Raw genomic sequence first — 24,399 nt, 5'->3', positions numbered from 1 at the left:
TCGGTGCAATAGAGCCACACGAGAGAGAGTGTATCAATGTTTTTTTTTCTAATTTTTAAATTCTATTCATCTGTCATCACTGGTTCAAGCGCCGCCTTTGTTCAAGGTGCGACTGACAGCCGGGTGCGTCGATTTAAATGAAGAATCGATTTGAAATAGAGGGAAATCTTGGTCTAAGAGTACTATCAAGCGGTTGCGCGAATAAAAAAAAAGAATTAATGAAAGAAAACAAAATTAATTGGTGTAAGTCACTGCGACGATTACCGTGTTATCGGCTGTCGGACGATACCATATTATCGGCGAACTGGCGTAAGCTGCTGCTTTGTAGAAATGCCACCGTGGTGGGAGTGCCATTAGTTAGTGGAGGAGCGTTCTCCTTTTTCCCTTTGTTTTTCACAGCGCCATCTGCGGATCGCTCCGACTTTGTTTCGAGGCTGTTTGCCATGCGTTCCTGTGTTCGCTTTCATGTTGCTCATAACAGTACAGCTCCTAACAAAAAAGAACAAAGCGCTGGGCTCTCAAATGCAACCAGGAGTCTGGTTGAATGCAGGCACCGTTCATGGCATGCTAGTGCACGTGAAATAAGCAGTCACCATCACGTAAGTGATCCCCTCACCCTCTAAAGAAATTTAATTCTTCGCTCCAATTTTGACATGATCTCAACAGCCCACGCACTTCCAAGAGGGAGCATATGAGCATAAATGGCACAATAGGAATAATAAACCAGTAGCCTTGGCACAGAAGCACGCCTGCACGTTTTCTAGGCTTTCATGTTTTTCAGCCACCATACTTACTAGCCTCTCTAGTCTAACCTACGTGTTAGTCATCTAAATGGCCACGAATTTGTGACTGATTCTTATTAAACTGCGAAGTAGTTCCGAAACTGATAAAGGAAAAATGAGACATCCACCCGTTCGTAGCGGGTGGATGTCTCTTTTTCCCTTTATCAATTACTTCTCTCCAACTTGCGGGTTTCCGCAGAAACATTACGTCATACTATTGAAACTGCAGCTGGATGTAAGCACTGGTGCAAATATTCTGCTCCCTTTGTCTTTACCTACTTTTATCTATTACCCTTTCGTGGTATGTACGTTATGTTTTTTTTCTAACCTGTCGTTGTTTTCGTGCGCTGGGGCATAACTCGTTGAAGTTCAAAAACGAAATAATGTTTCGCATTGAAAATATTGGGAAAACATGTTTCGCCGAATGAACGTCTCACTGAACAAGTCCGACCACGCAACGAATTCAGTTACCTCAGCGAGGCACAACGACACTTGTGGGGATCGTTATGCAAATTCAAGATACAATGACGTATTTTTGTAATACGCATCCGCAGAAGAAAGTTAAATGGTGATTGTAACGGTGCCGTAAAACTTTATAAAGAGAGCAAGGACGCGCAGTTTTGTGCGTGATATCCCTCTGTCCCTATTTGTGCATTTCCCAAGTTTATTTATTCTTGCAGAAATTCTGTATGTAAACGACGAAGAAAAGTGTTTAGTAATTTTTAAGATCAAAATTATGATGCAGGAATACTTTATTTACAGCTATAAAATACGGGATAAAGCAAGGCGGAATATAAGAGCATGAAGACCAACTGAAAAGGCGGCAACGCAAAAAAAGACACGGGCAGAGAGGATGCGACAGGTACGAGCGCTGAACATCCAATAACTTTTAGTGACAATGGTTCACGAATGTATACTTGCTGACCGAACCAAGAGTTATGATATGCTCATGCGTAGATGTGCCAGCTCTTTTTCAAAAAGCGTGACAAATGCCACACTCTTGGACAAGAGTGTTCTTAAAGTGTTCCGCTTTGTGGTTGAGTTTTGATTGTTGTAAACTGTGAAGTGCAGGCCATTGAATGTGAAAGCAGAAAAGTCTTGGCTACGTTCAAAAATGCAAAGCCCGCTTGATCTAACGCAAGAACTCTTGGGCAAAGACCAAATTAGACTTTTAGATATCGAGTTCCTATTTAAAGGTGTTGGTGTCTGCTGGTGCTATGAGCCGCGCACCAACAAACCATTTCTGACTTTCAAGACCGCCCTCGCTATCTAGTGAAACGATCTATTGCTCAGTTGCGCCTAAAGAACGCTCTCGGCAAATCTTGCCCGTACTGTATCTGACATGCGTTCAACCGTGAATCTGAAGTACCATAGAGAAAGATATATAACAGGAAGGGACACTCGCTCAAAAGTGGCAACAGGAAATACGTCACGGTATAGTGTATTAACGCCGACCGTTTCCTGCCGCGAGCATCGAAAAAATAAAGAATGTGAAATGGGATTAGGAGAAAATGTTTTATTTTTTATATTACTTCCCGGCAAAAGTAAAACTATCCGCGTATAAATTAAACTAAGTTTTGCGGCTTACTTCCGTGGCGTAGCGACAGGCGAATCGGCGAATGACGAGCGAGATGCTTGCGTCATTCGTCAGACACACCGCTGAAGCCAGCGAGACCGACTGCGCATCTGAGCGTTGGCCTGTTCGGTGACCCGTATGCCTGTTCTTGTATTTTTGGATTTAGCCTGGTTTGGTGGGCTACCGGTGAATTCTTGCATTCCTTCTGAATTTCTGTATCGCGTCACGGCACTATTGGACTACGTCAAGGTATTTTTATTGGACTACGTCAAGACAATATTTGTGTCAGGCATTTAAAACTGGTTGCGCATTTAGTTTGCGACACGCTCTGTAATATTATCAACCTTATGTTGAAAGAAGGTGCATTCCCTTCATTTTTAAAAAATGCCAAGATTATTCCTGTTTTTAAAAAAGGCGACAAACATACAGTTAATAATTACCGACCAATTGCAATTCTTTCCTGCCTTAGTAAACTCATTCAGAAATTATTTGTTAAACGTCTTAATAACTACTTAACAAAGTTTAAATTGCTAAAGAACAATCAATTTGGTTTCCGCCCAGGAAGTTCCACGAATCTAGCTGTTCTATCTCTAACTGACTACATAAAAAAAGTATTGACTCGGGAAACTTAGTCGGATCTGTATTTTTAGACTTCAGTAAAGCTTATGACACGGTTAACCATCAAGCCCTGTTTAATAAATTTGACTCTTATGGTATAACCGGTCCTGCGCTAACATTCTTAAAAAATTATTTACGTGACCGGCCATACACAGTACATGCAGCAAATACTTTCTCAGTAACAAAATGTATTAACCAAGGTGTACCACAGGGATCAGTTCTGGGCCGTTTGCTTTTTCTTTTATATATTAATGATCTTCCGGATTCTCTTAACTCCACCAACGGCGTTCATTGCATTTTATACGCAGATGACACAACCATAGCTTCATCTGACAAATCTGTTACTACTCTTACTTCTAAGTTAAATATTGCATTAAGTAACATTATAAAATGGTGTAGCAACAATTACTTAGTTCTTAATCCTTTAAAAACTAAATTTATGTTTTTCAAAAGTGCTCAAGGGCCTTAACTTCTATTCCTGAAGTAAAGCTTGGAAGTCATTCAATTCCCGTTAGCACCGATGTCACTTTTCTTGGCATACATCTTGACCCTAACCTTACATTTCGCTCTCACTTCCAACATCTCAAGCACAAGACTGCGTTTGGTATACGTGCAGTAATTAAAGCTCGCCCTTTTTTTTCTCGTGAGGCTCTGCTAGCGTTGTATTATGCGTTCATTCATAGTCACATTAATTACGGCATTGTTTCATGGGGCAACACGTACGCTTGTCACTTATCATCAATTCAACATATCCAAAATCAGTCAATACGCATTATCACTTCTAGCTCCATGCAATCCAATGCCTCTTTGTTACTTCGCGCGTATAATATCTTGTCTATTAATAATTTGTTCCAGTTTAACATACTCGTCTTACTCCACAAGTTGCTTCATATTAACCTTATGTATCCGTTCATTGCAACTGACCTTTTGCAGAATAAAAATAAGACCAGATTTGCGGCTAACAACAATTTCTTGTTACCCATGGTTCATACCAATTACGGCAAAAAAACATCTTCCTTCGCTGCAATTTCTCTTTGGAATGAATTACCATCAACCATAAAAACCTGTACTTCTCTTGCAATTTTTAAAAATCACCTTAAGCATCATTAACTGCGATAGCTTAACTACGATCTAGCGGCATACCTCTGACATTTATCCCACATGTCATTTGTTGTATTTCATCCATGCTTTTTTCCGACTTTCTGTTATAACGTGCTTTTTCGTGTTTCATTGTAAATGACATGTATAATGATGTATTTGATCTGTAGATGTTGTTTATAATACGCTAATTTGCTGACTATTGATGTCACCATCAATGTTGTTATTATTAACCGAGGATCCCACTACAGTTCTTTCACTTTGGGACCCTCGTCTGTATATTTCTTATGTAATTACTTCTTTTTTTTGGAACGAATAAATCTGAATCTGAATGTGAATCTGAAAAATTGACAGTCTGCGACGCATTTAAAGCAATTATGCTTACGGCACGGCACCTAGACTAAATTTGTAACGCAGTTAACGAAAAATAAAAAGGCCGTCGTGGCACGCGCTTTCTATGAGCCGCAATAATATTTTAACTTATTTCGGTAGATTTGCGGAATGGTGGGCTCACAGGATGCTTTGACGCAGTTTCGCGTATACTGAATCTTGCTGCGACAAGTTTTGGCGCTTTCTAGACCCCCAGCGTTAATGTAACCAATTTCGTTAATTTTCGAGGTACTTCTCAAGCAGAGTGGGCGTGCCTGGCGCTGTGACGCGGTTAGTGAAAAACAGGTCTACCGTGGTGCGCAATTAAGTTTCGCGCTTTAATGCGCCAACAATACATGTTCGTGGCGCTTTAGCTGACAACTAATACTGTCGAAAATTATTTTCGGCACTTGTTTTGCTACTTATGAGGCACGTTCGCTGCGCCTGTCATGACTCGGTGAAGAGCAGCTCGGCCGTGGTGACAGTTAGTTTGGCGCGTACTGGATCTTTCTGCGGCAAGTTTGTGACAATTTTTATGGCCCCGCAACAATTTAAGTCTTCTTTCGGTACTAACACTTGTCGAAATCGCGACGAGCAATTGCGAAGAGTGATTACATGGGAGCGTGTTCCTCGCATCGGCAGAACATTTGGTCAAGATAACGAGCTTAAAAGCCAGGAACTTCTAATTCGAAAATTCTGTCTTCTGAACGACTGAAGACAGGCTTTGCATCCACGCATTTATCTTGAGTGCGAGTAGAAGGAAATCTGCGAGGGTCCAGCATGGTCTGGTTGAGAGCCTGTGTTGTGGCCACCACTGTGTATTCGCAGTGTACTATCACCTCGGTTGTAGCCAAGTTCTGAAAAGGTGCAGTAGCCCCTGTATTCGTGCTACTAATGTGCAGCAAATAAGGCCCGGGAAGAGGAGACTGCTTGGAACTAGGTTTTCGGGGTATGTACGGTATTGCTTGGGATGAGTCGCATATTTTCTACGCAGTCTATGTAAAAGTGAACCGCCTTTGTTTGTAATACCAGCCATTCACCTCTACACGCAATATTCTTGCATGTTAATATCAAAATGATACGTACTTGTAATTAAATTTTTTCAGCTTACTGCCTCTGGTGGAGATTTGTACGGGAACCTCTGCTGCTTACTTGGTGCCACAACTTTGGATGCATGCACAAAAAGCCCGCATCGAGCATTTATAAAAATTAAAATAAACATTTGCTAATTTCACACGGTGTCTTGCGTGTTTACGAAATTGCACGTGGCACATATTCGATGGAGGCTTGTTAAGACCTTTCGCAATGAATTTTAATAAACAATTTGCTAGGAATACTACGCGCAATCAAGCTACAGAAGCAAAAAACGCAGCCGGCGTGACGCATACAATCTACAATTCAAAACGCGCGAGCACAAAACCGGAAGTCTAGTACAGGTATTAACGCCGGCGGCTTGGTGCGCTGCAGTCAATTGGGCCGCTGGGCTCTATGGGCGTGCCCGCTCTTTTTAATGCGAGAGCGTTAAGGAGCTCGTGTCGCAGAAAATCCGGGGTCGTCGGCGTTGGCTGCGATCAAAAAATCCCGGAAGGCAATTCATAAATAAAAACAACTTGCAAGATGGGCTGGGTGGGAATCGAACCAGGGTCCTCGGAGTGCGAGACAGAGACGCTACCACTCAGCCACGAGATCTTTTTTTTTCTTTATTACCGTTTTCATGGTACATACAAAATATACACACTTTACAAATGGTAAAAATGCCACCACTCTTTGGTGTGCACGTGGTTTTAAAACCGCCCAAGTTTAGCAAGCTCGTTCAATAATCTAATCTATTCTGGTTTTTCATTTTGAGCATCGTAGACTTCTTTTAAGAAACAGACACTTTCAATAAAATATTCACGAGTACTTCGAGCATGTACATCCGCATGTCTAACGGCCATGCGCGTGCGCCACAGGCTGTGCAACCCTAATAACATAAACATGTCGTAAGGCACTCCTCCTTCGTTTTCCGTTGGGAGAAAACGGATGCCATAGGGTGTTATCAGCAACTCTTTCTCTATAGTTCGCTGGAGGACATCCCAGTGAAACAAGGCGTCCCAGCAGTCTATGAATATGTGTTCAATTGTTTCTTGCTGATGGCATAGTAAACAGTCTAGAGACCAGGGAATAAAAATACCTCTTTCCTGAAGCCACGGTTTTACTGGTAGTGTATTGGAATGTAGTTGAAAAAAGAAAGACTTTACCGATGGCCTGACAGGCATACGTTTTACCCTTTTCAGCACATTTCTTTCAGTACCTAAACTGAACATAGATCTGTACAGCGGTACTGGGAGTACTACATCAATTAAATCTTTATACAGACGTTTTTTAGGAACGTGACTGAGGTATTCCATTAAAAAGCGTACCTTCAGAAACCGAAATGCCCATATCACTTCTTTCAGAAATCCGCTCATAGGGCCACTGTTGACTACACAACTAGATATAATGAATTCAGGAAGAGCCGTACCTAGTCTCAGTTGCATCACATTAATGAAGGATGGGTCTTTTTGGTCTCTAAGAAACGTAAAACGAAACACTATCTGTTTCAAGAACAGATGTGCCAGTCCAAGCCCTCCTGTTTTGACGGATCGAAATAAATTTGTTCGACTGGTTCGCTCCCACTTTGACCCCCATACATACACTGCCAGTACCCGATGCAAACGCTGCACGTGCAATCTAGTCATAGACAATGATTGCAATACATAGCACACTTTTGCAACGGCGAATAAATTACAGACCGTCGCGCGGGCAAACATTGAAAGACTACGGCCACCCCATTTAACTGTTTTTTCTTGCATTTTCTTTGTTTCGTTTACCCAGAATGCCGCAGTCTCCTTGTAGTGCTCAAGCGGTGCCCCAAGATACTTTGTCGGCGCAACGGTCCACTTCACATTCACAAAAATAGGTGGGGTGTTTTCCCATGTTCCATGCCATATTCCTAGGCACTTATCAAAGTTTATGACGCTATCCGTCATTTTACAAAACGATAAAACGTCCGCTACCGCAGTCGCGACACTTTCCTTATCGCTACAAAACAAAGCAATATCATCCCAATATGTTAGCAGTTTTACTTCCGCTGACTGCAAACGAGAACCTGTAATACTGTTATAAATCATTTTTCTGCAGAATGGCTCAAGGTATAACGCAAATAATTAAGGACTTAAAGGGCACCCCTGGCGCACACTTGAGCGTACGTGAAAGCTCTCACTTACATCCTTATTTATTATAAGATTAGCGGTACAGTTAGCATAACACATCTTAACTCCATCTAAAAGCACCAAACCAACATTTACATAATCAAGAACAGCGAAAAGGATATTGTGCGATACACGATCAAACGCTTTTGTAGGTCAAGCTGCAGCATTGCTACATGCTCGCCGCACGCATCGCAACATTCTAGAATGGTTCGTGCAACATGAATATTTGTGTAGATTGATCTACCTTTGATTCCGCATGTCTGATGTGGTCCTACAATTCGTGTTATAACTCGCTGTAACCTCTTTGCCAAGATTTTAGTAAATATTTTATAATCGACGTTAGTCAATGCTATTGGGCGATAAGACCCTACTGACAGCAGTTTCCCTGGGTCTTCCGTTTTGGGAATGAGCACTATATGCGACCGGCCAAAGGACGGGGGTGCATATCTTCGTTTATATGCTTCAGCAATTACCTGATGCAAGATTACGCTCACATCTTTTTTGAAGGCCCTATAGAAGGCCGCTCCCAACCCGTCAGGTCCAGGAGACTTCCCACGACCTAAATCGTCAATGGCCTCTTCAACTTCTTTCTGGCTGATCGGTTCTTCCAGACATTCGCGGTCAATATCATCTAGTTTTGTCATGCTGGCAAGGAACCCTCGTTCGAACTCTTCCGGGACATCGCAACTTCTTCGAAATAATTCGTTATAGTGCTCTAAGAACCCTCTCTCTATTTTTGCTTGTTCGTCAGTAACTTCATCCTTATAACTTATTTTTCGTATTAGGTTTTGCCTAGCGTAAGCCTTTTCATCTGCAAAGGCTTGCTTTGTGGGCGTTTCGCCGAGCCATAGCTTTTCGGCTCTTGCTCGGATAACCGCTCCTCTGTACTTATCTTCGTCGATAAGCTCCAGTTGGCTTTTAAGTTCATTGATCTGCTTTGTGAATGTACCAGGCCTATCGGTTTCTATTCTGTACAAAAAATCCAATTCTCGTTGTATTTCTTTCTGCTTTTTCCTTTCTTCGTATTTCATTACACTCGCTTTTTCTATTGCACAAATTTTTATTTCTTCTTTAAAAAGCTCCCACCGTTCTATCACGTCATCATGTCTCGCCAATAGCTGTTCGAACTTTTCCTTTACGCACTCTACAAATGATTCATTATGCAGCAGCTTGTCATTAAATAGCCACATTTTCCAACTAAAGCGCGAGGCCTCTTTATGCGTCCCAATTGTGACTGACACCAAACAATGGTCGCTGAATGACACATGTTTAACGTCATAACTATGGCACGCCGCTACTAAATGCAATGAAACATATACCCTATCCATTCTCGCGTGGCTCGCGCGCTGGTAGTGTGTAAAGACTGGCTGCGTCCCATTAGTTAATATATTTCCTATGTCTTCTAGATTATGGTCTTGCACCATTGCAATTAAGCGTGAGGCACTCTTATCCCTTAGTGGGGCATTTTTCACTCGATCAGCTACTAAGCAAACACAATTAAAATCTCCAAGCATAATTATTTGTCTTTCAGAATTCAGGTACTGCTCGAGCCGTTCAAAAAACACGTCTCGTTCATTTTCGGCGTTCGGCGCATATAGGCAGATGATTCGCCAGCAAGACTCGGACATAAGAAAATCTACTAAAACAAATCTACCACTTTGGCACACAAGCACGGTCTCAACAACTATTCCTAAACTGTTTCTAAGGAAAATGGCACATCCGCCTGACGTGCCGAAAGCATGAGAAACACAAACATCGTACCTTGCTCGGAAAGGCAGCACCATGCGGTCAGTTTGTTCCTCGCTATCTATTTTCGTCTCTTGTACAGCTACTACATCCAAGTCGTTCTCCAAGAAAAGGCGACTTAGCTGATACTGTTTCTTTCTAGCGTTTAAGCCTCGAACATTGATAGTCGCAATTTTTAGTGCTGTACCGAGATTTCTCGCCATTTAATAAAATTACATATACGCCATGATGCATACCTCGTGAGCGCAGGCACACCAGAAAACCCGCCGCTTATTTCCAAGAAGCAACCCTATTCCCGATGCCTGCAATCCTCGACCTTCGGCTTGGGTTGCACGGCAGAAGGCTCCAATCATTGTCCTTATTGGATAGTTGATGTGCGTCGACGTAGTCCCTAGGAACCGCAGAGCGTCAAAGCTCGCGGCTACGTTGACGGTTTCAACAGCGCTTTTCTGTCTGGTGGAACGTTGGGCTTGGCCTTCAATGACGCGCGTCGAGTCGCTACCGTTTTCGTTGGTGGTTCCACAGACACAACGACGTCTTGTCTGTCCTCGTCGTCCGTTGTAGCTTCGCGTCCTCGTTTGCCGACTGCGCCTCCGGTGGATTGCACCGTGACGTCCATGATTTCCATGTGTTGGCTCGCTGGATCCTTTGAAGGTTCACCGTATTCAGCGCTCCCACTTGTCTTTTCAGACACTTCCCTGACGTCGGGCTTTTCTACAAGGCTATGGTCTCCTTGCTGTTCATTTTGTTGAGGATACGAAGGCATGTCTGCTGGTCGCATCTCCTTTTGAGTCACTTGACTCGACGTTCCTGCAGCTTCTTCCGCGTCGGCTTCGTCCATGACGAGCTCTGCTGCGTCAGTTTTTCCAACTGGTCCTGTTACACTTGCGTACGTCTTTACACACGAACTCTCGTCATGCCCAAAACGACGGCACCGAGCACATCGAGGGACACGGCAGTCGCGTCGTATATGTCCCGTGGTGTGACAGCGCAAACACACTGGTGCTCTTCCTGGCGCAATAGGCAGCGCCAGTTCCCCACCAACACGAAGTTGATGTGGGAGGTCGTCAACCTTGACGCCTGGATGGAGCTGAATGCTCACCGTCCGCGTCGTCGTACTTTTCTCGTGGATGCCATTCACACGCCACTTTTCTTTCACGACATCTGTTACCTTCCCGAACATGGCTAGTGCAGCACGTACATCTTCATCGGGAACATTGAAAAGCAGCCAGTGCAACTTTAAGCGCAGGGCTTGGTTCGCAGGGTCAACTACAACACAGCGGCGACCCTTCACCTTCATTTCACCGATGGTCAGAGCCTTCTTCACGCCTTCCACATTCTTGAAGGTGACGGCCCATACGTGACTCATCTGGTACGCCCCCAAGGCTAGTACCTCAGGGAGCAATGCCAGACGGTCCAACGTATCCTTGAAGTCTTCAACTCGATAAGGCCTGGCCCGAATATCGGCATGTAAAAATATGGTATTCAAAACTGTACGACCTGTAGGCAATGTAGGCAAGATGACTTCGTAATCTTCACGTTCAGCAGGCGCCGCATTCCTGTTACCGCGGCTATTCATTGCCGCAAACACCGCCCCATCGGAGCACATGATAACCACGCCCGCTCTCTTCGACAGACGCACTCCCTCCACTCAGCCACGAGATCGACAGTTCAAAGCGGGACACGAGCGCCTCTAGTGAATGCGGTGCTGCCTTAGAAACGTGCCGTAGAACGGTAAACTGCGGTGTATATTAGTAATTACGAGCATGTAAATTACAGAAGCCTCAGTTACACGAGTAGCGAAGTAGGTTTCCGCTACATTTCTTCTGCGCTGTGCGCACACGTAGAGCCATCTTGTGGCAAACACAGAAGACCCCCTCCTCGCAATGTACGGCGCTGCCCCGACACGTGGTGCGCCACTCGCCCCATGATCGCGTCCGCTTTCATGGCGCGTCGCGGCGCGGCTGTCCGTGCCGATCACGACGTTTGGCTTGCGTAGATCGTTTTGAGTGGGCGGTGCGAACGGTGTGTGATAACGCTATCGCGTTCCACTCTTGAAGGCGAAGCTTAAGCGTCCTCCAATTTTTCCTTTCTCGATCAAAATACTGCGGAGTGCCGGATATCCCCAGCACCTCCTAATATTGGCTGAAGAGGGCATCTCAAAAAGATGCGCACAAAGGTGCAAACGTGTTCCGCCCGCGCATAGAATAGGGAGAAGGTAGCTGTGATAGCTGACGCTCACACACTATCACACAGTCTGAACAATGTGGTGCAGCGTTACGATGTGTAAGACGTGTTCTCTGACCACAGCAAGCTGTCAAAGCTTTTCAGGATGACCGACGTGGCGGCGACCGACAAATGTGACGGCGTCAGAAAGCGCAGGCGGCCTCATGTTGAATGCGCAGAAACTGTAGCGTATCACTCTCCTTTAAGCTGCGCAAAAGTGTACGCAGGCCAAACTGGAAGATATATTAAGGATAGGTTAAGGTAGCACGCAAACAACTGAACAAATTCGCGTGAACGCGCGATTTAAAGGATTTACTGGCAAGTCATATTCCCACTAGCAAGGACTGTTCACCCTACAGTGCAAACACTTCAGGTTTCATGAAGAGTAAAAGGTGTGTGACACGGGAAATAGCAGAATTTGAACGGATTTCTTGACTCGTGCAGGGATGTGTTAGCATGGCCTCTATCAGGCTTTCAGACATCATATGTAGGCTTGCACAGACGATAATCCCTGTCTCAGACAGCATGTATATGCTCGTAAATAATTCACAAAAGAAAACTTGGAAGTTCAGCCCTCATCTTTATCGTCTGGTCTCCGTTCAATTCTTTTTTGATCCGTTTCTTATTGAAGATCAATCAAGATCAAGTGCAATGTAATCAATGTGGCTAGCCCGCTACTGCAATCAGTGGCGAGAAAAAGAACATAGAAAAATCGAAATGGGAAAACATAGGGATCTGCGTTGTCGCTGTTTTTTTCTTCTATTTTTGCAAATTCGGAGGATGTTTTTCGGATGTCTTTGTGACAGAATTCATTGTTTTTTTGTGCGTTTGAAATTACCATACGACAACATACTACAAAATTGGATCTTATAGGTTTTACTTGTTTGTCCGAAAATACTGTAAGCTGCTTTATAATGCAAGAACATACTGTCAACATTAAAAAAAACCTTATTGAGCAACTGCAACCAGAATCAATGTCGCTAGGGACAACATGTGACATATGGCAGCATACTATCCAATGTTTTCATTGGCAACTATGGTACGCTGCTTCCTGCTCACAACATGGAAGAAAGAAAACGACATTTCGACGTTCGCAGTAGATACTGGTAAGACTGGCACATAACATGCACAACGTGAAAACAGGGCAGTCGTGGCAGAAACACCATTGCCTCAGCTATTTGTTTCACATCATTCGCCTATTAATGGGAAATGTCTGCCTCTAGCCAGGTGATAATATTATCTGTCAAAACTAGGGCAAAGAATGCCAAGTAAATCTCGAATTTCCGTGGAGAAATGCTGTTTATGTGTTCATGGTGCGATTTCCCAAAAAGCAAACATCGTGTAGCACGGCCCAATGGAAGGGGGCGGCCCTATGAATAGCGCTTTGTCCATGTAGTCCTTCCCCATCTACTTGCGCTAAAGGAGCATGTTCTTAGCAAGGAAACTTCTTTTGTTGATGTTTATCTAGTCCAGTTTGTGCTTTCACGTGTGATTTTGTTTAGGCATGTCATGCATTGCGGTGTTCTCGACGAAATGCTTAATAGGGGATCGACTGCGCAACATTTGGACGACACACACAGAAGAGAAAGACACACCACAAAGCGCTCTGTGGTGTGTGTTTGTCTTCTGTGTGTGTCGTCCAAATGTTGCGCAATCGAGCCTCTAATATGCTGTACCAACACGCCCAGTCCTCAATCTTCGCGACGAAATGCATTGGCAAGTCAGAGGCACAAAAGTCATTGTCAAATATTGAAATGATACATACCTTCAAAATTATAGTTGTTCGGATAATGCCGAATGCGGGAAGACATTTCGGGTGAGTGTTCGGTCGGATTTTCTCATATTTATCCAGAAACACCCACTGCTAATTATGTGCCATAGTGATAAAATACACACTAACAATGTAATCGGGTCGCTGTAGCTTCCTAGGGGAATCGTTTAAACGATTGTTACATGGATACGGCGATGGTAATTGTCGGCAACTGCACCACTTTTTTTACTGTCACTTTCGTAGTACTATTACTTATATAAAGCTTAAAGAAATGTGGTTTAACGGGCAAAATTGTAGCACTCAGTTTGGTACAAGGCGCTTTCGCTGAGCGAATTGCAGATAACGCGCTTGATGTTTCATTTTACTGTGGCACAATGCACATCATAATGTACACGCAGAATAAAAGTCATGCGGATTTGGTGCCGCGGTGGGAAACGGTTCTAATGAAACTTCCTTTTGTTAATGTAAGCAAAGCTTTTCTTGCTTAGCAATCATGTGATGTGTAAATTACACTACCAAGCTGGACACGCTTTTACGTATTATCCCTAAACGAAATTTTTGCCACACGAACAGCGAAAGCGCATCATAGAGCAGCCTTAGCGCGTCTCGCGCACAATAAATTAAAGAATTCCTTCCTGCACGAAAGGTTTTCCGAACTATCCTTGGGCACTCATCAACGTCATTCTGTAGTTCTGCTGTCTCTACCTATCGGCGCCGCCTGGTTTCTCGCTTGAGAGCAAGTGTGAATTATGGTTCCAAGCCATTCGTCGCTGCGAGTCAACACTCCTACATACCAAGTTGGTGAGCGAAATGTTCTGCGTCTTCCACCGAACTATTTGCCGCCACTCCACGCTGATAACTTTGATTTTACAAGACAGCAGTCACACTCTATGCCGCGCGTTCTAAACCACTGTATTGAGCCTAAACCACCGGCCAATGAGCGCAACCAACATGACTAATGCGGCATATTGGGTCCTCACCTTTGTGACCCATCGGGAGGGAACAACCAGCTACTTCGAATTGGTGGGAAGAGATACAAAAACCTTCCATTTGAAATGGAAGCAATGTCGCACCTTTTCCTCCTGCTTCAACTGCTTCGATGTAAGTTTTGGTATCGCCCTTCTTCTTTATCCTCATCAAGAGTGTCAAGTTCCTGCAGAAAGCATTATGTGAGCGAAATTACTTGCTCAAATTAACCGCAATACATATGAAGCTCATCTAAGAGAAGAAGCAGTTTCAAAAGCAAATATTTACAAGATAATGCTTATTTCAATTGCATCTCGTGCTTTGTACTTGCGTTCCATTGAATAGCGCTTTTAAGACTATGCAAAGCCAGCAACCGCACTTCTGCCGGGTTAGAATGAAATTACTTTTGACGGCTTAGAATGACGTGCACGGGGAATAAACTCCATAAAGCATCATTATTACAGAAGACCCGCTATGGCATCTCTAATAACCCATGCACTCTTTCAGGATAATATACCCTTCTATGAACAGCGAACTGGAAACTGTCGGAGAACGTGTTTATTTACAATTACGACCAGAAAAAGGAGTGTTGGAAGAGGTGCTACGCTGAAAAATATTGTTACCGAAGGATGAAAGAAGTGAGACGAAGAAGAAGACCGCGGCAATCTGGCTGCCGAGTGTTGTTGGTAATCAGCATTTTTAACTACTCTAACTCATCTTGTATATATATAGTAAATACAGTCTTTCTTTACTCCCACTATCCCCCTAACATGTATCCCCCCCACTATCCTCGGCAGTGGGCGTCACATCACCGTCCGCACAATGAATGACGGTGAGCACGCGGGATAAACGTCGTTGCCGCCTCCTACGTCAGCGTCGCCAGCTACACCGCTGACACTTTCGGTTGCTGTTCTGCAACCCAAGGATACTGGAACTTTCTGCGGGACCGATGGCGCCGACTTTGGAGAGAGGGTGGATATGTACAAACGCGTGAGCGGAATCAACAGATAGGTCTCACGCTTATTCTAGCTAAACTGTGGTTATACCTAAGAGGCACGGCAAAGGTGTGGTACGAAAACCACGATGAGGATGTAACCAGCTGGGACCAATGCAAAGAGAAGTTGTCATAATTGTTTGGCAAACCAGCCGGCCGTAAAATTGCAGCAAAGCATGAATTGGCATCCCGTGACCATTCCCCCACAGATTCCTATGTCTTGTACATCCAAGACGTGCTGGCATTTTGTCATAAAGCCGATCACGACATGGCAGCAGCTGATAAGGTCGGGCACGTGCTTAAGGGCATTGCTGACGACGCCTTTAATCTGCTCATGTGCAAAAGCTGCTCTACAGTTGATGCTATCATTAAAGAGTGCCGACAATTCGAGCAGGCCTAAAGCCGACGCGTCTTGCAATCATTCACCAGACTTTCGAGTACTGCCGCAACGTCAACGTGTGAAGATGGACCCGCACAGCAGCATGGGTCGCCATCACAGGACGTGGTGCGAATCGTTCGATCTCAACTGGATTCGATGACGCCCGCAGCTTTTAGTTCGCATAGCCCTGATGCTACCAGTTTTTCAGTTCCCCTTGTACAAGCCATCGTTCACCAGGAACTTCAAAACATTGGTTTAGATTCTGTCTGTCCTCTCGTCAATCCCAGAGCTAACGAACGCCCTTCGACTATTTTTGCTTCACTCCGACGCTTCTCTCCCCGTTATCGCGACCCGAATGAGTGGAGAACTGCGGATGAACAACTGATATGTTTCACTTGTCGCCGCATTGGTTGTATCGCCCGACACTGTCGCAACTCATGGCCCTCAACACCTCGCATGCCTACCAACATGAACAGTTTTAAGGGAAATGCCCGTAACGTTTCGCCCACCGCCGAGTCTAACAGTGTTTACAACTCTGCTAGGAAAACGTTGTACCGTCGTTCACCATCGCCGCGCATTCACCAGTCTCGTTCACCGCAAACACGTCGCGCACCTTCCCGCTCGACGCAGCCACGTAGCCTTTCGCCCCTGTGGCTTTAGGCCGCAACCTTTCTGAAAACAGTGTAAGTGCAGCCCTCGGGAATAGTGCTGCAATGCTTACTACTGCAGCAAATCATCTGTCTGTGCCCACAACGAGAAGTCTAATTGGCGTAAATATACGGCGTACCTGTCCAAACACTCGTCGAAACTCGAGCCCCCGTATCTGTGACGAGTGCTGGCCTACGTAGACTAAAGAAAGTCCTCGCCCCAGCAGCTGCCCGGGTGCTGCGTGCGGCCGACGGCGGCGTGCTGGCTGTTCTTCGAATGTGTACAGCGCGTTTAGGTATAGCCGGCGGCCGTAATTCTATTCTCATTGCTGTGATCGACAACTGTCCGAACGATGTTACCCTTGGATTGGACTTTTCACCCACTTATTTTCCTCTCACCCACGGCGCGACCGGCGTTCTTCAGTTAGAACTGCCTCAACACGCCGATGCTCTGAGCACCACACCACCGCACACGTGCTCGCTCCACAATGTGCGTCTGTCACCCGAGGCCATTACTTACGTCACTTTGACCACCCAACTCAGGTTCCCGACAGTGAATATGTGCTTGGCCCCTTCATCGGCGTGTTTTTGAACCGGAACGTTGCTGTTCCGCATTCGCTGATCACGGTTACTTATAGCGACGTCCTTCTACCGCTTCTGAATTTCAGCCTGTGCCCTCAAGTGATTCCGGCCGGCATGTTCTTGACCAGTGTTTCTAGTGTTTCCCAATTTGACATTGAGAGCCTGAATACCTAGAGTGGTTTATAAGCTTCAATTGCAGGTCACAGCCCTCGTTCCTTCATGGATGAATTCGCGAAAATGAAGGCACCTGACGTCACCTCTGCACAGGCCACGAGCATACGTCTCCTGCTTCAATCGTATGGTGACATCTTTGATTTCGGCGACAGGCCTTTATGCCAAAAATCTGTTGTTCTTCACTGTATGAACACTGGAGACACGAAACCTATTCGTCGGCGTCCCTGTCGTGTATCAAATGCTGAACGTCGAGTCATCCAATCAGAAGCAGGCAATATGCCCCACAAAGGGGTCATCGAGCCATCAGGCGGTCCTTGGGCTTCGCCTGATGTCCTTATGACAAAGAAATATGGTACCTGATGTTTTTGTGCCGATGCTGCTTCGCATGATCCGGCGACCTGCGTCATGGCTTTTACTGACATGACCGGCATGCACGCTAAACAACAACGCGACGAATCCTTACAGTCAATCATCGCCGGAGTGCAATCTGACAGTACCGACGGCACATGCCGCATGTACGTGCTGTACGATGGCATCCTCTACCGCCGCAATATCAACCCTGACGGCCCTAAGTTGCTCCTTGTTATTCCTCGTCATCGTCGACTCTTCGCTTTCGTACAACTTCACGATGCATCGACGGCGGTCCACCTTCGAGTTTTCCGTACATACGACCGCGTACAAGGCCGATTCTACTGGCCGGGTCTCTACCGCTCGGTGCATCGTTATGACACAACCTGCAAATTGTCTCCCCACCGGAAGAAACTTCCCGTGCCACCTGTTGGACGACTTCGTCCAATTGAAGTTCCCTCTGAAGCGTTCTTCCGCGTTAATCTGGACCTGCTTGGCCCTTTTCCGACGACGACAAGAGGAAAGGAGTAGATCGCCGTCGCTATGGATTACGCGACATGCTACACGATAACAAAGGCGTTGCCAACTAGTTGAGCAACAGGCGTTGTCGATTTTCTCGTCCATGGCGTCATTCTCCACCACGGTGCACCTAGACGGTTACTTACAGAGCGGCAACTCGTTCTTGTCTCCAGTTGTCGACGACCTCTTCCGCTGTTGGGCTACTGAGCACAAGCCCTCCGCCAGCTACAATCCACAAACGAATGGTCTTACGGAACGTCTGAACCGAACAATCAGAGATGCTGTCAATTTATGCCTCCGACGATCACCGCGGCTGGGACGCCACGCTGGCCTACGTGCCGTTCGCCTATGATTCGTCCCGAGATGACACCGCAGGATATTCACCTTTTTATCTTTTGTATGGCCGCGAACCCACGTTGCCGTTTGACACCATCCTCCCTTCTGTGCCACGTGCTGAAACTGAGTACGCTCGTGAAGCCATGGATCGCGCTTACCTGGCGCGTCAAGTCACGCGATCTCGTTTAGTAGCCTCGCAGCATGTACAAAAAATCGTTGTGACTGGTGTCATTGCAATGTTGAGTTCGCGCCAGGTGCTTGAGTGCTCCTATGGTCACCATTTCGTCGGGTTGGCCTCTCCCAGAAGCTTCTCTCTCGCTGCAGAGCGCCTTATGAAATTCTTCGTCAAGTTAACGACGTAACGTACGAGATTTCGTTGCTACAGTTTGATGCATCCTCAAGTCCGACGCCCGTTGACGTCGCGCACGTTTCGTGGCTGAAGCCTCACTTCGCTCGAAATTCTTCGCCTACCATGCAAATTTTGCCAGCAAGTTGCGACAGCGGGCGTCAACTTTTCCTTGAATGACACCGCAAATATCTAGCCACAGCGTCACTAAGTCGTCTGTGTGTGGAGAACAATACGCGCGTCCTCGACTCTCCGTCAGTGGAGCCAAGATGAGTGCGACGAAGAAGGCTTTGTGCCTGAATCCGCCACCTCTAACCTGGTCTGTTGTGAACGAGGGAGTCCCCTAGGGAACGTAGTTCGAGGCCCTTTCCACGCGCCATTCAAGACGCAAGACAATGGGCAACCGGCGGACGCGCTGCGGGGGTCAGCTCGGGGAATAAAATGCGCCTTTATTGACATAAGCCCCGAGTTCTGCAAAGACCATCTGACCTTGGTTGAGCAGCGTGAACCTGTGCGGAAATGTGTATGTGTAAGCCCTCCCGCCTACGGTGCCTGGTCGGCTCGCCTACGGTGCCTGGCCAGCTCGTCTATGGTACCTGGTCGAACGTTTCTCTCACCTTGGGATCGAGGGAGGACCGAGTCTTTATAAACCGCTGTTCTGCGGCTGCTCAGTGCACTTTCTCTCGCAGTAATGAATGCTAGACTGATGAACTGGAACGTCCTTATGTAGATACTGTAAGTAAACGCATATTCCTCGTTCTCGATGAGAAGCAGTCTTTCCCTTCAACAACGTCCTCAGCGTGGATAAGTTGGACGACGCATGTGCCAGCTACCTTCTAATTCATGCCACACTTCAATTTTCACAACTGGTTACGATTGGTGCAATTGAGCCCCCAATACTTACAACTGGCTGACAGCGGTGAGATGGACTTTGCGACGTGGTGCTGTGTGTGCGGTGAGTGCTTGGTTCTTGCTTTGACTCTCTAGGCTTAATTTTGTGGTTGTTCTGTTTAAAACAGTAGGGAAGCTGGATTGTTGAGTGTTAGCTAGGTTGTATTTTCCTAGCTAGATTTAGCGAGCAGGATCAAGGCGGTAAAGCAGCAATCAAGGAGTTAAGGACACTGCTGACGGAAGAATTGTTGATTGTTGGTGAGGAACTGGGCCTAGACGTACGCAAGGAATTGCTAAAAGCGGAGTTATTGGATGTAATTGGATGAAATTGAAATGGGCAGGAAGTTCTGAAAAAGAGAGAAACGGGACAGGGAGAGAGAAGAACGGGACTAGGAGAGTGAGCAACGCGATATAAGATCGCGAGTGAAGAAAAATGCAACTTGAACTTGAAAGCAAACGTTTGGAGTTTTCTCAAGGAACTAAAGGGGCTCGGGACGATCAAGTGAGGCAGAATCATACCGCATGGGTATACCGCATTAAAGCCATTTGAAGTGGGGACCGACATAGGCTTGTTCCTAAGCAATTTTGAAAGGACTTGCGAGAAGATGAACTTCGGTCCGAGTATATGTTGCCATGCTGCCTATGTTGCCGTGTGAGGCTGCAGAGGTAATCACCAGATTCAGTGCGGATGATGCATATGATTATGCAAAGGTGAAGGCCAGTCTTCTGAAGAAATACCGCCTTTCAGCCGAAGCTTTTCGGCAAAGGTTTAGAAGCACAAGCAAGAAACATAGGGAGGGGTATCCGGAGTTTGCATATGGCTTAACGGCCAACTTAGTCGAGTGGCTGAAAAGCGCGGAAGCGTACGACAGCAGAGACAGGATCATTGAATGCATGTGTCTATAGCAGTTTGACGAATGCATCCCACCATCTGTGAAGCTGTGGGCGCAAGACAGAGCGAACTTAAATAATGTGGAAAGGGGGCCTGAATTAGCCGAAGAGTACGCAACGCGCTGAAAGTTTAATGCCGAGTACGGAAATTCGGATGGTCGAAATGGACCACGGAAACCATTTTCGTTCAAAATGGGTTCGCAGACTAGACGACCGGAGCCTGTAGACGGGCAGGAAAAGCCCTAAGAAAAAAGTGAGGAGAAATCAAGCGGGGTAAAAGTAGCAAAAGAGCAGAAAAGAAAATTCGAATCTTTCAGACTAATCCGCTGAGATAAATGCAACAAACTGGGACATATGGCTGTAAACTGCGGGCAGCCTAGCGTAGTTTTCTCCTACGTGGATGAAAAAAACGAGAATATCGAACTTTTGAGCCAATATCTTCATGACCTGCAAGTCAATGGGAAACCACGTAGGGTGCTAAGAGACAGTGCCGCCACGATGGAAATTGTCCCTCCGTCTTACGTGGCGGTAGATGACTTCACTGGAGATGTAGCACGGATCAAACAGGTTGTAGAAGAACACAGCGTGTGTCTGCCCATGGCCAAAGTCAAAATCAGTGGACCATTAGTGGAGCTAGTGACCGAGGCTGCAGTTTCCAAATTTTTTTCACTGAAGTACCCTCACATTGTTTCGAATCATTTGGATCTGTTACTGCGTGAAAAAGGGCTTAAACTGGGAGAGGGCGTAGTACAGGCATTGACGCAAGACCAAGCTCTTAAAATCGCGTCGCTTTCGGCTGAAAATGCACAAGCTGCTCCAGCGGAAGCAGCCTAGGAGATAACTTCAATAACAGAATCTGAGCTAGGCTCGAAGGATGAAAAAACAGTTGAGGAAAGCCTGCCAGCTGACCAGCCCAATGAGAGCGTATCGCCAGGGTGTCAAAGTTCCCCCCTGCAGGAAGAGCCCGCCGATACACTCGCAAGAGAAATAGGGTCATTACTATCACCGGCCCCAAAGAACTTTGATCAGCTCTTATGTGTGGATAGAAAGTCACTGGCAGGCGAGCAAAAGAATGATGAGAGTTTGGCTAAATTGCATCACACAGCTAAAGAAGGCATTGCTAGGCGCAACGTGACGATACATGAGCGAGGAGGATTGTTGTATGGCACTACACAGATCGAAAGGTTAGGTTTTTAGATCAGTTAGTCGTACCTACTAAGTACAGAGAGGACCTTTTGAGTCTCTGTCATGGAAATGCGTGGTCCGGCCACCTATGCATAAACAAATAAATTGAAAGGTTGCTTATGGAATACTACTGGCCTGGTTGTTTCAAATACGTAAAAAACTTTGCCAGACTGCTAGCGCTCGAGTAAACCAGGAGAGACATAGAAAGCTCCACTAAAGGTAGTGCCCTTAATAGCAGAACCTTTCAGACGACTTGTGATAGACACGGTAGGGCCTCTGCCAAAAACAAAATCGGTTTACAGGTACTTGTTTACCATGCTGTGCCCGGCTACAAAGTTTCCAGAAGCAATCCCTCTGAAAGAGCTCAGCTCTACCGAAGTAGTAGACGCGCTTTTGACAGTATTTGCACGAGTTGAGTTTCCAGCCGAAATTCAGGCGGATAAAGGGTCAGTATTCACCAGCGCACAGACTTCCACATTCTTGCAAAAGTGCGGGGTAAAGTTGATACACAGTTCCGTCTGTCACCCTCAGTCAAACAGTATAGAGAGGCGGCATTCAGTGCTTAAGCGAGTTTTGCGTGCGCTCTGTTACGAGCACAAGGAAGACTGGGAGAACTATTTGCCGGCAACATTGTTTGATTTGCTAACGGTTCCACATTAGGCTACAGGATTCTCTCCGGCAGAACTAGTGCATGGGAGGACACTCCGTTCTCTACTGAGAATGTTGCGAGATATGGGAGGAAAGAGGGGAGAGTCCAACAGTGGTTTAATACATGCTAAATCTGCTGGAACGGCTAAGCGCAACCCATGAACTAGTCGAAAAGAACACGGGAGTCGCTCAAAAAACACAAAATTCTATTACGAAAAGTATGCGAGGCTTCGTACGTTTAACGCCGGAGATCAGGTAATGATCCTCAAACCTTTAAGAAAGAACAAGCTTGAAGTTCACTGAGACGGGCCCGTTAAAGTGTTGCACAAACATTCAGATACTAACTATGCTCTGAAAATGCCCGGTCGCCCAGCCATGTTGTGGGGTAGGTTTTCAAGTTGCCTGTCCTTGTTGGATGTTTTGCGGCGGTGACACCATACACAAGTGGTCGCTGCGAGCCAAGGCATCACCCCTTGACCACCAGCCGTTCTCTTCCTGCCCAGCGGTTGTGCGCGCTGGATAGTTGAGATTTTCCGGGCCATGGAGGCGCTGTAAGGAACGGCCCGCTGACGTGCAAATTTTGCCATCCAGTTGCCACAGCGGGCGTCAACTTTTCCTGGAACACCACCGCAAACCTCTAGCCACGGCGTCACTAAGTCGACTGTGTGTGGAGAACAATACGCGCGTCCTCGACTCTACGTCACTGGAGCCAGACGAGTGCGACGAAGCAGGCTTTGTGCTTGAACCCGCCACCACCAACCTAGTCTGCTGTGAACGAGGGAGACCCCGAGGGAACGTAGTTGGAGGCCCCTTCCCACGCGTCGTTCAAGACGCAAGACATTGGGCAACTGGTGGGCGCGCTGCGGGGGTCAGCTCGGGGAGGAATAAACTGCGCCTTTATTGACATAAGCCCCGAGTACTGCGAAGACCATCTGAACTCGGTAGGGGACCGTGAACCAGTGCGGAAAGGTGCGTGTGTGTAAATCCTACCGCCTACGGTGCCTGGTCGTCTCGCCTACGGTGCCTGATTGGCTCGCCTACGGTGCCTGGTCGGCTCGCCTATGGTGCCTGCTGGAACGTTTCCCTCACCTTGGGATCGAGGGAGGACCGAGTGGTTATAAACCGTTGCTGTGCGGACGCTCAGTGGACTTTCTCTCGCAGTCATGCTAGACTGATGAACGGCAACGTCCCTATGTAGATACTGTAAATAAACCTATATTCCTCGTTCTCGATGAGAAGCAGTCCTTCCCTTCAACAACGTCCTCAGCCTGGATAACATCGACGACAACATGGGCCAGCTACCTCCTAATTCATGCCAGACTCCAATCTTGAAAACTGGTTACGAATGGTGAGATTGAGCCCCCAATCCTTAGAATATATGGGTAGGGTTCTTGTAAAGGGGTAAGGGTGTAAGGCTGTTGGGCTAGGAAAGTGTTAAAAGCGAACGTGCAGAAGTAAAAAAAAAGTGTGCTTTTAAACGTCGGTGGCGGAACGTGAGATAGCGCTGTATGTTTTTCGTGCAAGGTTCCTGAACAACGGGGAATGTGGGGGAAGAAAACTGTTAGCTGCTCCGCTTCAGGTCACTGAGCGGTCGTCTCTGTGAATTAGAGACTAAAACAAGCGGCAGAAAATCGTGCTCCTGGAAAAAAGTCAAAAATGTAATAAACATACTGTGAGTATTTTTCATACGCTTCATATTCTGACCTGTACAAACTCACCATCTCTGTTTTGGGGCCTGGTGGTGGGGCTTTCACTCGGAAGGAGAGACTGGCTGCCTAAACTTTGTCTCACTAGTGGTGGTGTGTGCTGTCCGGTTTATTCGTCCTCTCGCTCGTGGTCTCTCTCCAGCTTCACCTACGCTACATCCCTGGAGCTCCGCTCGGGTCGTCGCCTCTACCAACGGCACTCGACCTTGTCTCGAGACCAGCAGACCAATACTACGACATGAACCTTGCCTGCTCCTGGGGGAACCCCTTCTTGAACGTTCCCCACCCCTCAGAAGGATACACCGTATTTGTTGGACTTCCAGGTGACGTCGTTCAAGACTGATTGCATCTGTACGAGCTCGTGAGGA

General features: G+C 46.4%; 1 protein-coding gene and 1 long non-coding RNA gene across 3 annotated transcripts in view; one reads left to right on the top strand and one right to left on the bottom strand.

Moving 5' to 3' along the window:
• LOC142587385 (uncharacterized) overlaps positions 1 to 24,399 on the bottom strand; it is a 498,611-nt gene that overhangs the window by 70,977 nt on the left and 403,235 nt on the right. For both annotated transcript variants that reach the window (XM_075698346.1, XM_075698349.1), the window contains exon 4: positions 14,493 to 14,572. In XM_075698346.1, coding sequence (XP_075554461.1) covers positions 14,493 to 14,572 — 80 coding nt within the window. The remainder of the gene's footprint in view (positions 1 to 14,492; positions 14,573 to 24,399) is intronic.
• The window catches only part of LOC142587386 (uncharacterized), a 224,466-nt gene that overhangs the window by 187,274 nt on the left and 12,793 nt on the right, over positions 1 to 24,399 (top strand). The gene's annotated exons all lie outside the window — the stretch shown is intronic.

Source organism: Dermacentor variabilis, chromosome 7, assembly GCF_050947875.1.
Source record: "Dermacentor variabilis isolate Ectoservices chromosome 7, ASM5094787v1, whole genome shotgun sequence".
NCBI lineage: Eukaryota > Metazoa > Arthropoda > Arachnida > Ixodida > Ixodidae > Dermacentor > Dermacentor variabilis.
This window is presented reverse-complemented; position numbering and strand designations above follow the sequence as displayed.